Genomic DNA, 16,725 nt, shown 5'->3' on the forward strand with positions numbered 1-16,725 from the left:
TCACACCAACTGCTCAGTGACTCCATCCAGCCACCTCATCCTCTGCCATCCCCTTCTTCTCTTGCCATCTATTGTTCCCAGCATTAGGCTCTTCTCCAGGGAGTCCTTCCTTCTCATTAGGTGGCCAAAGTATTTGAGCTTCATCTTCACTATCTGGCCTTCTAAAGAGCAGTCAGGGTTGATCTCCTCTAGGACTGACCGGTTTGATCGCCTTGCGGTCTAAGGGACTCGCAGGAGTCTCCTCCAGCACCACAATTCAAAGGCCACAATCCTTCGGCGCTCAGCCTTCCTTATGGTCCAGCTTTCACAGCCATGCATTGCAACTGGGAAAACCATAGCCTTGACTATACGCACTTTTGTTGGCAGGGTGATGTCTCTGCTTTTTAGTATGCTGTCTAGATTTGCCATAGCTTTCCTCCTCAGGACAATATGTTTAAGGTGACACAATTGTTCAGAAAGGGCAAAGAAACTTTAGGAGAGAGAAGCAAGCAGATAAATATGTTTGCCCGTAATCTCTACTGTGGAAGGGATGGATTACACGTCTTAATTGGAGGGAGGGGGCTTCCACTCTTCATTTTATTTTCAAGGCTCCTTGAAAAGACAAATTATTTTCTACATCAGCTATGTGTTGGAGCTGACAGATGAGATTAATATGCTTCTTAAATTACCATTACCAGGGGTCAATTAATAAGTGAACCAACCTTGTGAATGTCATTCCAAGAGACCAGTTATGGGTCCATAATGGTCCCTGTCAAATTACGTAAATTTGAGAAAATGAGAAAGCTGTCAAAGAAATGGCAAGCCAAGATATACCTCCTAATTGCATTCTCCATAAGGTAAATGAGTGTGTGTGTGTGTACGTGTACGTACTGTTGGTCAGAGGAACATGAAATGAGTCCTAGAAATGCTCAAATAATAAAGCAGTAAAACAGATGAGAACTTGGGAGAAAATAATTAGTTGAAGAAATAAACTCTGGAGCTATATGTATCAATCTTACTGTGCAAGTTTATTTCTTGGTCCTCCTTATGTGACCAAAATTGCCACTTAATTTTATCTAAAATTATTTTTTCCCAAGGAAAATTTAGTTCCTTGCTTGGAAATTTTTTGCAATCTCACTAAGCTCTCACTAGACTTCCTTTTGTTTCACTCACTTTTTTTAGATTTCTTATCCAAGAAAGAATATCCAAAAATCCTTCAGAGATGTTATTCAGGTGAAAGTGGGTTGTTAATTAGAGTTCTGCACATTGCAGTCTTCTCCTAGATGAAATTTGCTTCTCCTAGGGCTCAATCCAATGACCTTTCACAATGGTTTGGGGATATGGGATTATTCAAAGTTCCATCACCAAGGTCTTCCAACTGGTGGAGTTGAAACTGAAGACGGAGCCTCCACCGTCCCATCTCATGGCTGGTGCAAAGAGAGAGTTTGTTGGCTGAGGTTGAAAATCAGCTTCAGAGAGGGGTAAAGGGACATGTCAGGGGTGGAAGATTGGGGAGGGAGGGACCAGCTGTTTGTGACATCTCTAAGTAGTGCCCAAGCTTCTTTGCACCCTCTTGAGATCTCTTCGGGTGAAATAAGGGCATACATTTTAGCACTGCTGAACGTCACAGCTAGAATCAGAGGCCAAGACCCCTTCATATTCAGAGGTTTCAGTGCATTAAGGATTGAGGACGTTGGATTGGACCATTATGAACGTTTTTACTTACAGATTCTTCAGGCATTTTTCACCCCCAAATTCTTCTCAGGTGAAATGTGGGAGTGTTGAGAAATGCTGGGTTGAGGAAAAAATGTCTTTAATTTCTGCAACTCTTGAAGACTTTCCCCACCATTTTTTTTAAAAATAATTTATAAAAGTAAAGTATTTATTGGTTTTTCCTTTCATCGTACTTTCATTCTACTATGGAGCTTCTTTCTAAGCTCTGATCTTTTTTTATTGTTGTACAGTCACACATTATTTTAGCTGCAAACTCAAATTTGGACTCTCCTCATGGCGAGTTAGCTACTTTTCCTGGTTAATACCCCTTCTCACAACTCAACCCAGTGTTCATTCACACTTCAAACCACCTAGGGACCTTTGGCCAATTTTCTTCAATGTTATTTCAGTGAATCTTTTTCAAGGCCTCTGCCAATTTTTCCTCAAAAACGCACAGCTTCAGGGATGAGTGTAATAACAAACATACTGTTCTTTTATTGTCAGAACTGAAGAATAATGATACTATCTTTTTGGTGCTCCCCCCTGAGAACATACTGCCACCCTCAATTTTCCTTATGCTTTTTCTCCTCAAATGTTAATTATGTGCTTGTTCCAGACAATCCAAGAGACCTGGTAGCTCCTCTAACATGTTTTCTAAACTTTGCACTTAGTTCAGGCTACCTTTCACCTCTGCTGGCCAATTAGTTTAGTTTTATATTTAAAAGAGTAATTTAAGCCCCATGTGAGGTCCATTCAGTTATAAAAGATAAACTGTAGAGAGGGATCTTGAGATGTCCTTCTGTTCGTGGCCTCTGTGTTGGCAGGGAAATGTCTGCAGTGGAAGAGAACCCAACTTCAAAGGAGTATGATCATAAGTTCTGGACAATTTGGAGCTTTACGTTCATCACTGTGGCAAGTTTTCTGTGCTGTTTCTTTGCCAGGCCACTCATGGACGTGAGGGAAATGGGTGGAAAGAAAGCACAGTCTGAAACTGAGGAAAGGGGTGAAACTTGGGAGAATTTGTTAATTAATACTTTTGAAAATGTGTGCACTTAAATCCATGCAAGGAAGATGCAGACATCCATGCAACTGGATAGCGGGCGGGGGGGGGGGGGGGGAAAGTTAGTCATGGGAAAGGAAGAATGATGACACCTAAAATCAGGCTCAACTCAGAACAAACTTCATGGCAGAATTCAAGGATCTTTGGCTGGCATTTTCCCAATGCTGGAGGTATTAAGCAGTACATGGGATTCTGAGGGTCAATAAAATATGAAGAACATATAGAATGGACTGTGTATTTGGAATGCTGTTGAAGTGTTCTTCATTTCTATGTGAAGATCACAGATCAAAGAACGTGCGGGCAAGCATATTCGCTCAGCCTTCCAAGAACTTTGGGGTGAAAAAGGCCTTGGAAATTCCCAGGTGGTGACCACTTAGCCATTCATTTGGCTAATTTGCAACTCATTGGCAGAAACATTTTTTTCTGTGCACAAAGGTTTCCCAGTATTGCTCCGAGTTCAATATTGATCTTTTCAAGGCAGAAAACAGATAATGAGATGCATGTTTGGCTTTGAAATCATCTGAAAATGCTAGCCAGAGTGGAATTTGTGCATTCCACCCCCTAAGTCCTCATTAACAAATTCAGGCCAAATGCAGACGGCCATGTACGAGTTGCTCTCAATCAGTTCTGGTAAAATGCTACCTTCAGGTCAGAGATGTGTCTGTAGGGGAAATGAGAAAAAAGTTGATTATGCTATATTTTGCTTTGCCTTAATCAGTTTAAAGAACTTGTTTACAGGAGATTCTGTTGATAGAATTGTGAAAATAAGTCACATGAGAATTCAATAGAGCTGACTGCAGACAGAATCAGTAGGAACTCATTTATTCCAAGGTAACTAGCAGAGGAAGTGAGGGAATCACCTGCACTCCAACTAAAATGCCCATGTATCTCCATAAGCTTTGAGACTAGGCTGTGAGAACAAAAGGGCAAATCGGAACTGGAGTTTTCCATCCTTTTTGGTTTTTATAACTTCAAAAATTGAAAAGTTACCAGGTGCAGCAACTTTCCATTTTTAATGCCTGGAATTTGGGGCAAGTCTCTGGATGAAAGTCCGGCTGTACAAGTTGAACTGGGACATTTATCAACTCTAGTATTACAAAAAGAACAGGAAGAAAACAGAAAATGATCAGTGCAAAGGGCGATTTATAGTCTGTGAGGCCAAGAGCTGAGGTTAAACTAATTCAATTTTTCTTAGTTGGTAGATGGAGCACCACACCTGTAGCCCTGTGGGACGATCACGCTGTTCTTGGTTTGGTCCATCTACCATCAAAGGTGATCCAAGAAGCAAATCCACGTGATCCCCCACAAGGACAAACAAGGGCATCAGGCTTGTTAACATGGCGACTGGGCCATGACTTCCTCTTGAGAAATCCACATAAGGCTTCATCTGCCTTTAGATCCCAACAAGAGGACCATAGGAAGACTTTCTATTAGGAGTCTTCCTAACTTTCTATTAGGAGAAAGTTCAGGTCAGTCGGATGCACTGGAACTATCCAAGTGCCTTGCTGGATCACCCCAAGATCCATCCAGCTGCACAAGAAGGACATGGATGGAGGATCTTCCACCTATGCATGCCCAAGGAAAGGAGTTTTGCAGTGAGAATGATCATAATATATCATTAACTGTTTTTATATGGAAGTATGCAGAAAATTTGGCCTGTAGTCATAATTGGACTATAAATCCCACCTACCTGAGCCAGCATGGTCAATGGCAAGAGATGCTGTGGACCACAGTCCAATAATTCTGGAGTCCTATAGGTTCTCCACTTAGCTTCCATCCTTTAGTTTTCCTTTCGAATTTTCGTCATGTAATAATCCTAGAGAGAACAGAAGGGTAACAGGAGGGATACCAAGTAGCACATGGTGGCAAAGGCTTCTCCCAGTTTTCTGCAACATCTGCTCTCTGAGCTTTGATCACTGATCAGGCTCACAAAGTCTAGAACAAAGTTGCTGTCCAAGCAAACAGAATAATAAGGTTCTCCAGAGATTCTCACATCACAGTGAGATTTTTGGTGATAGACTTATCCATCATGACTACGAATCATGATGACTGGACACTGCCTCAAGATCAGATGTAGTCTCCTCCTCATGCCTTGCTTGCAGGTTTCATCGAGGCATCTGGTTGATTAATGAGCCAGTTTGGCTCCTCCCACAGGAAAGAGTACAAATGAGCAAATCACATTCTAAGAAATTCTAATAATTGGCTTTTGTGAGACCCCTCAGTTTTTTCTCTCTCTGTTTCACATGCACTCTGGTCAGCAAAATTATAATCATCACCATCAGATTGTATTTATATCTTACTTTTTTTGTGAGAAACCCAAGGATAATTCCAGGTTGGGTGGAGAGCCTGTGGCTGGACCAAAAATAAGCTCCATGTCTGAGTGAAGATGACAACCTGGATCTCTCAGGTTCTCAGCCCAACACTCCAGCCACCAAACCACATTGACTCTCTGCAAAACTCCTTTCCCAAAACCTTTCCACCCACAGATGCAGAGGAGACTTTCAGAACAGCTGTAAATCCAGTTTCAACATCATTCAATATTATTCTTGATAGAAGCAATGTGAGTACCTCCTATAGTCTTCTGTGCTGCTTCTCTGAACTTGCTACTTCCTTCATCCACCATTTCCAGTGTTTCATTCTATCCTAGGAGCAACTTCTTGGAAGACAATCTTCTGAATCTTGCCCGTCTGTTTAACTCTTGCAAATTTTTCACCTTTGTGCTCCCGAGAATATCTGGAAAATGCTTGCAAATAGGAAGCATTTTCTAGCAAAAACCAGTAAGCAGAGTTCTTAAAACAGACTGTCTTTTGTCACTATTGTGAAGCAATCCTTTGAATTACTCCTGTACAAGGCCTGGTACTCTGGAGGACAGAAGACTTTTCTGAAATATGAATATTGCATATTAGAGCATCAGTGCAATGTATGATCATAGGAAACAAGGACAGGAAAGGAAAGAATAGGAAAGAAAAGAAAAGGAAATCTTTATCCGATAACTCTCTAGTGCTTAACATTTGCTGGCAATGTCTCCCCAGTTAAACATGCAAGAGATAAAACATGCATAATCAAAAGGAGGGTTCTATCTAAAAATAAGACACTTGTTCAGTGTCTTCTGCCTTTGTGCATTACAGAGCAGAGGGAAAGAAAGAATTGTTAATCACCCCTTTAATCAGCACCAGAGTCTCATAGCGCCAACATTAAGACTTCTCCCGCTCCTCCTCCCTCACACGCCATCATATGCCCCTTGAAGTGTCAGGATTGCAATTGCTTGACTTGCCACCAGTGCTAGATCTGGGTTCTTGAGGGTTTTAGGTGGGACACCCCCATGGATCCAATTCCCCCTTGTGTCTATGACCTCTTTGGCCTTGCCACCGACGACTCCCAATTCTCACCCTCCTTCCCATCATCACCTTTTCTATGCCACCGAAACTGCTAAAAAGCCACTAAAGCTGTGCTAATCTAGGACCTGGATTCTGGTGTTATTTCATGCATGCACACAATGATAAACTTGTGAAGATGGAAGGGGTGTCAGGCCTTGCCTAGAGTGAGGTTTCAGACTCTAGATGGCAGCAGAGAGCTAGATACCTGTCCGAATGGGCCAGCAGCAGGCAGGTACTCCAAATTTTATTTGTATTTATTTATTTATTTTTGGATTTATATCCTGCCTTTTTCCTACAAAGGGCTCAAGGCAGCTTACATCATTCTCCTCCTCCATCTTATCCCCACAACAACCACCCTGTGAGGTAGGAGTTGAGTTCCAGTACATCAACAAGGGCCAGAGACACTACAGCTATGGGATTTTGATGACCCTTGGGAAAAATGTGCTCCAGGGAGCTCTTCCCTCAACAGATCTATTTTCCCCTCCTCATCTTCCTCTTCCATCTTCCTCTTCATTGCTATGTCTTGTTTTCCTGCCATGCAGAGAAAAGTAAGCAAGTAGACAGTGGGATACATTCCTTCTCTCCCTGATAACCTTCATTGTCTTGGACAGAGTGAGAGGCAGGAGAACAGTGGCGGGGCCATGGTGAGGAGAAGGGACAGTCTAGAGGCTTCCTACCAGGCATGTTTTCCAGCATGTCCTCCCAGAAGTCATGAGAGTGGGGACAAGAAGGATCGCTTAGAGCTGGCTTAATGGCAATCCCATGACTTCCATTATGAAGCCAAATCGGAGCAAGGGCAGAAGCAGAGACCAATATTTTAAGAGCATTGGATCCTCATGCTAGATCACATGCCGTGGCTACTAGCCATTGATTGTTTTACCCTCTACAAATTTGCCTGCTCACTACAATCTCCTGCACTGCATCTGTTTGTCTACTTTATGCATCTTTGGGGTGAGAGACATGGTGGAGAAGAGTGCCTGAGAATGACCACTGCATGTGCTTCAACAATTTAGCCCCCGTCCCCCATATCTCAAGTCGAACTTCCCCAGCTGCGGAGCACAGTGCTAGGTGGACAGCTCAGAACACACCCAGTGCTCTCTGGTTGCATGAAAGAAGATTGATAAATGTTAAGCAGATGCCCTCTGAGAAATTTTCACAGTTTCTGCTTCACTCACAGATGACCCCCTGTAACTTTCCTGTCCACAGAGATGTACTATTTAAAAAATGCTACCTTAACGCAAGAGCTGAATTCCAAGATCACAAGCAAAACCATTTCAAAAGGGCCAGAGACCAATGTGCTCCTCAAGGAAGGACCAGCTTCATCTAACTTACCTGTAATAGTAACCCAGGGGAATAAAGTCAGCATTTGCCGTTTCTCTCCCTCCTGCCCTGTGCTATTCCCCGGAGATTAAATAAGCCATGGGGGGCCTAAAAGTGCTCCAACTCATTTGTTTATTCAGTTAATGCATTTCTTCTCCGTGTGTCTGATATTTATGAGTTATTTATAGGTTTGCAGTGAGCCCTACTGGGAGAGAATTAGGTCAGAATTCTAATTCCTTTGTTAAGATGGATGGCTTATTATCTCGTTCCACTGTGATCCTGTAGGCCTATGTGGGTGCTCAGCCATGCAAAGTTACAGAGCTCAATGTTTGTGTTTTGAAAGATAATCTGATCCAATATGTTACCAGAGGATCTTTTTACCCAGCCATGGTTCATTTTCATCGTATATAAGCATCCTCCTGAAAGCGAATCTCTAACCGGTAGTGCAGTTTGTGTATCTACAAGTTAATTCAAAGCACTCGGATGTCGAACTTCATCTCTTCTAACTTGGCTTTGTACAAAGGTGTTTTGTTTGCTCTTCCCCATATTTCCTGCAATAGCAGCTGTAGTACAGCATTCCAAATGTGATTGTTTGGAAGGAAGTCTATATATAAACTGCTCAGGGATTTTTAATTTATTAAGCAGGATGTTAGTATGACGAGAACAAATGAACAAGCATCTCCTTTGGAAAAGCAAGCTGATCTTCTAGAAGGAAAGGATGCACACATTACTGGGAGACTGAGGGACCAGCAGTCAAGAAAAGAATGTTGGGCCAGAAAAAGTGGGCATAACCACATGGGGAACCCCAAAGGGCTGCACTGGAACTGCACTGGAGGAATTTAATCTATAGGGCTGAGATTTGGCACTCTTGGATTCAAGTAGATGCATGGATCATAGAATTTAATTCTAGGTTTGGGTTATGTTGAATTCTGTTTATTCCCATCAAGCTCCTTCAAGGTGCAATCCTATGCATGTTTAGGGAAAGAAAAGAAGTCATAAACTCCCAGCATTCCCCAGCTAACATGGCTGGCTTGGCATAATGAGAGTTGTAGTACTCTTGTCTGCCAAAGCGTGCAGAAGAAGGCAACTTCAGGTTGTTCTTGTTTATATACAGTGCAATTATGTGGAGGAGTTTAAATTTTTAGCTGCAAAGTAGAATCCCGCTTCTCTCTACACTCACACACTGACACCGTTCTCTTGGCTTTTCAGTCAGTTCTGGCTAGAATGGACCAGGCTGATTTACGAAAATAACACAGTGCTCCAGCAAACCTGCACGTCTGCAATCTATCAGTTCCTTTTGATTTATTTCTGAGCCACCTTTTGCCTGAGCAGCAACACTTGTCCTCACACCAACAGCATAAGAGAAACAGTCTCTTTTAACTGTACAAAACCTAATTAACTTTCCACAGGTTACAGCATGAGAGAAAGTGTAATGTTTGCAGGGGCCCACCATAGCACCTGTTGAGGGAAGGGGAAGGAAGAAATTGCTGCAACAATGAAAGGAAGTTGACATGGGCCAGGTGCACTTTGAGTAGGAAAGGAGGAGGCTGTCAGACTCGAACATTTCTTCGTTCTGCCTCACACTGTTGGAATCATTTTGTTGTAGTCACAATTTCCCATCCCTTGTAAGTCGCAGAATCCTAGAATAGCAGAGTGGGAAGGGGCCATTAAGGCCATTGGGTCCAACCCCCTGCTGTTGCAGGACACCACGTTACCCCATCCCACTCAGATGGCTGCCCTGTTTCTTTTTGAATGCCTTCAAGGTGGGAGAGCCCACCACCTCTCTGGGTAGCTGGTTCCACTGTTGTATTGCTCTGACAGTGAGGAAGCTTTTCCTGGTGTCCAGCCTGAATCTGGGGTGCCACAACTTGAATTGGTTATTCCGTGTTCTACACTCTGGCATCAGCAGGAAGAGATCTTGACCTTCCTCTTTGTAACAGCCTTTGAGGTACTTCTAGAGGGTTATCACGTCCTCCCTCAGTCTTTTCTTCACTAGGCTGAACATGCCCAGTTTTCTTAGTCTCTCCTCCCAGGGCAGGGTTTCCAAACTCTGGATCATTTTTGTTGCCCTCTGCTGGACCCTTTCTAATTTATCTGCCTCTTTCTTACATCTGGGTGCCCAGAACTGGACACAGTATTCCAGGTGAGGTCTGATGATTGGACTCCATGGAACATAGAACACAGATGAACTCAATGGAACATAGCAACAACACCATGCAGACACACACATTCACACCAAAATCCAAAAGTATTTTGTGTGCTCTTTGAAAATATGCACATTGTCTTGTGCTTTCCTCATGGATGCTTATATCTTGTGTGCACCGTTTCTCAAATGCTTCCTCTTCCTTCCCCAGCAAACATTCAGAAAAGTATGAATTTCTGATGCCAAATGCAGTTCAGCTCTGCATTTGTTTTCTGGAGGTGAAAATTGGGTAATCTTGGATTAAAATGTAGGCATGTGTGGTTTGTTTGTTTTCACAAAGCTCTGGAACATATTGCTTTCATAACCTCGAATGGGAGCAGGAAACCATGCCTTTTGAAAATGGTTGCAATGTCTAATTCACACATACTCATGCTTTATGCTATGGAGGAAAGTGCATATTTTGGTGCCCTCTTTTTAATGTTTTTGTCCTGTTCAAACTGCACACTTTTCTTATTTGAATGGAAGGAAATGAAGAGAGACAGAAAGAGTACAGGCCAGAAATCAGGTTAGTCTAACTTCAACCTGATGTTTAGAGAGCATAGATAAATGCACGAAATGCTTGTTTTCCATCCCTTTTAAAATGTGAACCCAATGAATTTCTCAGCATCACTACATCTGAATAGGAAGTACAATAATATAAGGTTTTTCTAAGCAAGGTTACCAAAAAACAAAATATTTTTATTCATTTTTATCACCATTTACTAAGTTGATACCTCCTGGACTGTCTGTCTCTGTCTCACACACACACCCCATTTTGAAAACTGTAAATATATTCAGTTTAATCAGTTGGGAAGAAAGCATACATTTCAAAGATGCAACAGTTGAAATACCTGTTTTGAATGCAATTAGTTCTATGCATGTTTCTTTTCTAGTCATTTGCATATGCATTCTTTTAAAACAGTTGGTTTCAAAAATCAGAAGGTGCAAAACTCGAAGATAGTTGTCTTTCAGTGTGTGTACTAGTTTGGGAAGTAATACTTAGTTCAGATACAGTCCTGGGCAAGTTTAGACAGAGGAAAGAGCCTACAACTCCCAGCAAGTGCAAGCTGACCTGATGCATTTTCTGAAATTCTCAGCTTCTCAATAAGTGCCTCTTTCATATGGAAACAAAGAGGTTGCAGATGGGCAGGTGGGTTTGGGCATAACACTAAGCAGCAAAGGCCTTCTCTTGATCCCAGTTCAGATGTGGCAGAACATCCAGTCCTCTGAAGCTTACCTTGTTTGCTTCACATGGGTATTTATAAGCTGAGCCTACACGGAAGTCTAATAGGAGATATTTTTACATAATTATCAGGAATTGGTGTGGGCATGCATGCTTATATTTCTTTGTACATCTCGATGTTCGGGTATAGCCGATCTTCCGATAAATTTTGTTCTTTGATATGTCCCCCTTAAGTGTAATAATGCTTGAAGGAGAGAAGATGTTGGTGGGGGTAGAGATATGTACTCTAAGCAAATGCTCACTTCATTAGCATGCAATGGCGTTTCCTTTTCCTTTTCCTCCCTCATTGCATCCTCCAGCAAATTTGGCAGTTCCACTGCAAAGTGGCCAGTGGGGAACGAAGCCTGATTTCTTTTTGTACTGATTGCTGATGCTTCTAGCCATTGTGCCTTCAGCAAGGTGCTCAGGCATCTCCGTGTGTTCATCACGCTGGAGGCTTCTCATAGCAAAGCTGCTCATGTGAGCTCTTCCTTGCCCTCCGCCTCACTTGGGGTCCCAACAGCCCAACTCATGTTGCTTTCTTTTCCTTGACTTTTGCAGCTCCAGGTTGAGATCACGGATGCCAGTGGCAAAACCATAGAAGGACCAGTCCCTCTGGAAGTCATCATCATTGACCAGAATGACAACAGGCCTCTCTTCAGGGAAGGACCATACATTGGGCATGTCATGGAAGGGTCTCCCACAGGTAAGCTCACTTCAGATCAGTTACGACAAGTTGTGGCAGTTGTCCTGCTGGTTCCTATAGGCTTATCTGCTGGAGAACCAGGTGTGTTGGTCCATGTTGATGGACACAGTAGTGGCACCCCTTCTCTTATAATAAATATCAGGGATGACAGTAAGGAGGCCACGTGATTTAAGATGAGCAAAAGAAAAAGGTGACATTGGGAAGTGTTTGGGCTAATGCTAGCTAACTTAGTGCCACCAATGAGAAGAGCAATGTAAAGATTTAATTGGTCACTCCTTCATTTTGGTTTTCATATACTGCCCATTCTCATAGGCTCTAAGTGCTCTGTAAAACATTAAAAACAGCTACAATTTAAAGTAAACTAAGCATGAATTGAGCATTTCTTCTCTGTCTTTTCCTGAACTTCATGTGTTTCTGGTGAAGTAATATATTGTCCAAAGCTTAGTGCCATTCTTTGCGATGGAGGGATGATACACTCCTCTGCTGATAGCATGGTCACTCCAAGATGATGATTTATTTATTTTTAATTGGAATTTTTGTATGCCATCCTATTTGCATAAGCCTGCTGATGATGATGATGATGATGATGATGATGATGATGATGATGTGTTGTATTATATAAGACCATCTGGATTCAAGGTCTTTCAACTGTACCCCCAAGATGCAGGGAGTGGTTGGCACTGACATCTGTTGTGGTAGACAGATAACCCTTGTTTCCACTTGTTCTCCCTTCTGGAAGGTGGAAACAAAGATTCCACAAGGAAAGGTGAGTGAATTTTCAGTAGTGATGATGGCAATAGAGGTGGTGAAAAGAAGGAGATGAGTACTGAGAACAAGTGTGGTGTTGTGGCTAGAATGTTGGACCAGGGACTGAAGAGACTACGGTTCTGGCCCCCACTCAGTCATGGAGCCAAGATGGCTGGCTTTGGGCCAGTCACAGACCCACAGTCCAGCCTACCTCACAGGTGGTTGTTGTAGGGAGGACAGAATGGAGAGGAGGAGACCCTTGTGAGTCACCTTGGGTTCCTGCAAGAGGAAGAAAGGTAGACCATAAATGTAGTGTGGTTAACACACACACACACACACACACACACACACACACACAACCAGAGAATGGAGCCCAATTAGAGCATCTAAGTTCTCCCAGAAGTTTCAACCAGAATTCATTGGGACTATACTTTTGCTGTCATCCTCCCTAGCAGACAAGGTCTTGGCTCTTGTTTATGTATATTTTTAACCACATTGCTATAAATTACTAAAATGCAAAGTAGCGAGCTATCATTCAAGATAATTGGTCATTGTGCATTTAAAGATTCCACTTCTCCCTATATTTCATACCACTTGTCCTAGGAAATAACCATTATAGCTTTGTTCCTGGGTTGGCGTGATATTCAAGTTTCGCTTTAAGTGAAAAGCAAAATGCTGAAGGCCATCCTACAAAGTAAGGAAGGCTTGTGTTTGTCAAGGTGACAGTGATATGATGAAAAACAAAATTAAAATGGATTGTGCATAGAAAGTTGTCGCTGCCTTGGGCCCTTGGAATGAAAGAGAGATACACGTGCTGTAGCCAAGCAAAAGACATGAAAGTCCCTTAATGCAAACTTAGTGTAGGCACCCATGTATAGTTGGGGTGGGGGCGAGAGAGAGAACGAGCTACCTCCTTCAGTCCCCCACATGAGCCAGTCAGCATTGTGAAGGGACATGTTTGCATGATTTGAAAAAGGAGACAAAAGGCTCACAGATCCCGAATGTACACCAAAGTGGTTGTTTGTCTGGCTTCCGGCATAAGCAGCTATCACGGGTGCCAGCAAACACCAGTCAGGAGTGGTGTCAAGAATGCAGAAGGGAGGGATCAAAGCAAAAGCCGGGTTCCCAAAAAACTCTGGAGCACAGAAGTGCCAGGTCTTCTTGTCCCCTTCCCAAACAGCAAGACTTATTCTTCACTAGCCGAAGTAGGAAGGACCAGTCCGCCGCCCGAAGCACTGGTTTCTCTGGTTTATTGGCCAGAGCTCTGCCAGTTCCCATCTTTGCAGGCCTACAGAAAAGCTCCAAACAGTCATTTGTCTGGCCACAGATAGTCGTTTGTCTTTGCTGACGCTTCCATGGTCTACGGGCCACGTGTTTTATTGGTGCTATCTGTTCCCTCTAACAGTTTTATTGAAGATGGATGGATGGATGGATTTTTTGCCACTGTATTTGCTGTATATAATTTTGCATTGCTTTTAAGTTATGCACCATTCTGTGAGGTTGCAATCCGAAGTCATATGCCCTCGCCAAGAGGTTCTACCTAAATCCTAAAAAATACATAAAAACATTGTGACAAATCAAATTTCCAATAATTTATTTGGGGGCATGGAATGTTCCAGTTGTAGCTGAAAGCAAAAGGGGCAGGACTCCCCTCCCTCCCTTCCTCTCAATATGAAAAGTTAATATCTTATTATTAGCTCTTACTACCAGAATCATGAAAGGTATTCCACATTTTTAGAACAGGGAAAAATCTGTACAAACCTGGGGAAAACGGGATGTGGACAGGGTATGGTGTCACGGCCATGCATATGTCACTCAGGTGGATGTCGACCTTATTGGTGAGGACTGGAGTTTCTGCTTCATTTCTGCTGAGGTTCTGCAGGATCCTTACAGAGAGGACAGCTTCAAACAGAGCTAATGTTGCAAGAATATTTGAAGGGCCCTGATGGGTCTGGGCCAGCACTCTCTTCACACAGAGGCCAATCCTCTACCCTGATGAAAACCATAAGCAGATTATAAATGCAACAGCACCCATTTTCATCAGCAAGTGGTTTGCAGCAGCATCCTGAAACAGGAAGCGCCATACGGCTATTGGGACCAGCACCTGTGGGTAGCCGCCTCCTTCATGAATTGAGGGGGATCTCCTTTGAAGGTCATCCCTTTTGAAGGCCATCCAGACTGATAGCTATCATTGTATTTCGTGGAGGGGGATTCCATCATTCAACCATGCACTACGGGAAGAAGTCTTGCCTTTTAGGTGCCCCCAGTCTTCCACCCCTTTTCTCTGTTCTCTGCCATAAGATCAGCCCAGCGCACACAGATTTTCAACAGTAACATTATTAAAACAATTCACAATAATCAATTCATACCCTCTGCTTTTCTTTGATAAAAAGCACATTCAGAAACAAATAGCTAGTTCTTTAGAAGTGCAGTTTGTTGTGCCTAAGGATGGCCTTTTGTAGTGATTTGATGCAGATTTTTCCATCATCTCAGAGGTGAATGTGGGAGGTGATTGCCTGCTATGACTGATCCTAAGGAGAGGATGGCAAGCTGGATGATTCACTGGGTTTGCTGATCTTTTCGAAATTTCAAAAGCTGATGAAAGCTGCATTTCCTTTTTCCTTCCTTGCTTAGGACTGCTTAAAAGATTGTTGCTGGCATCTCATTTCATTTGCTCCAGGCAGTTAGCACAAATGGTTCTGCACATATTTGACTTTTCTATGCAAGTTGTAACAAATGTTCTTAAGCCTAAAGGGGTTCAAAAGAAAAGAAGAAGAAGAAAACCTTCTAGCAATGGATGGTTAAACCGGCTTGCAAATAGCATTTAAAACAGAGAGAAAAGGATGGCAACTTGTTTTCGATTAAGCCATAATAACCCAACAATATTGCAATCTAGCTGCGGATCCCCAAAGCAGAACGGAGAGAAAGACCCTGTAAATAATTAGCAGGAAGAAAGGGACATTGAAAATGGCGCACGGCATGGAATGAAGAAGCGTAGCCTTGAGGAACAGCCTGTATCATAAAATCATAATTTGTAAAATAGGAAAGGGAAACCAAAGGAGCGGCTTGCATAGGGCTGCCCATGCATTATGGATAAGTCCAGGCTGCAAGGGGGTACGCAGCGCTCATCTGAAAAAATGGACGGTGGTGTAACCAAGGCAGTCTCTTCTCATCAGCTGCAACACGCGAGGCCATCCTCGTCCAATTACTCTGATGAGAACAAACAAACAAACCCAAGTTAGTATGTAAATGAATGCAAATGAGCTCTTGTGTAGCAGGGGCAGAGGGAATCGAAAGCCATTAGGCAGTCGGCAATGGCAACACTCACACGGGAAAGTGGACAAAGTTGCAGTTGGATTTCCCTTGTGATCTGAGTTGCTGCTCTGTATTTGTTTGATGTGCATCTCATAGATTATGATAAGGGTTGGTCCGCTCCCCCCCGCCACTTTTGGTAGCTTTTTCATGTACAGTTCCATTTTGCTTGTGATCACTGTTGGTGCATCAGCAGAGCAAAACAGAGCCACTTAAGCTTTCAAATGACTAAAATTGCATTCAATTTGCTGAGCACGGCAGGATCCCTTCTAGTCTATGACCTGTGATTCTAACAACCTCAGGGAAACGACAGGGGGTTCTCTTAAGAGCCTTCTGTAGCCAGCAGATAGAATAGGCACGCTATTTTTTTCATACAATGCACTGCCAGCAGAAGAACACATTCACAGTCAATTTTGTTTTTCTGCTCCTAAGTACATCGGCCAATGTGTCCTTGAATATAAGCCGAGGTGCGCCAGTTATTCACCCACCGCAACCACTGGCGATCTTCTCCCACCCACTGTGTCTTGGGACGCTTGTTTGATGTTTGCAGAGGGCTGTCTTCCCCTGCTCAGCTGGTGCTCTCGGGTAGATGGTGAGGGTACACTGAAGATACAGGGACACCCACTGATTCAGGCAAGCAAGGTGCATTTGCAGGTGGGCAACAACGGGCTGGAGTAGCAGTTGGTGCCGCCCATTCATGTTGCTCTTCCCTGGGAAGTCCCCTCTCAAGTTGTTTTCTAATTATACCACACGGAGACACAATAATGGTTGCATCTGCTTTGGGTCCGTGTGTGTCTGTCTCTCTGATATTCTACTGTATACAGCTCTAAGTGCCACACACACACACACACACACACACACACACACACACACACACACAACATTCTTGGAAAAAACAGATTCCATTCAGACTACTCTTGATGGTGTTTCATCAAAGGTGAGCATTAGCAAAATGCCACATAGAATTGTGCTGTAGTCAGACGGCCCAAATCAGGATTATGTTTTGGTGGTGTTTTGTGATCTGTGCATCAATTCGGTTTCGGAAGGTGTGAATGGTGAAAGACAGAACAAAATACAACACACCTCACAAACAAAAAGGTTGCATGG

The 16,725-nt window shown here is 43.1% G+C and overlaps 1 protein-coding gene across 2 annotated transcripts in view; it reads left to right on the forward strand.

Moving 5' to 3' along the window:
* CDH13 (cadherin 13) overlaps window positions 1–16,725 on the forward strand; it is a 502,431-nt gene that overhangs the window by 290,929 nt on the left and 194,777 nt on the right. For both annotated transcript variants that reach the window (XM_044427973.1, XM_044427974.1), the window contains one exon: window positions 11,415–11,559. In XM_044427973.1, coding sequence (XP_044283908.1) covers window positions 11,415–11,559 — 145 coding nt within the window. The remainder of the gene's footprint in view (window positions 1–11,414; window positions 11,560–16,725) is intronic.

The sequence above is a fragment of the Varanus komodoensis genome, unplaced genomic scaffold (genome assembly GCF_004798865.1).
Source record: "Varanus komodoensis strain SLA01 unplaced genomic scaffold, ASM479886v1 scaffold19, whole genome shotgun sequence".
NCBI classification, from domain to species: Eukaryota; Metazoa; Chordata; class Lepidosauria; order Squamata; family Varanidae; genus Varanus; species Varanus komodoensis.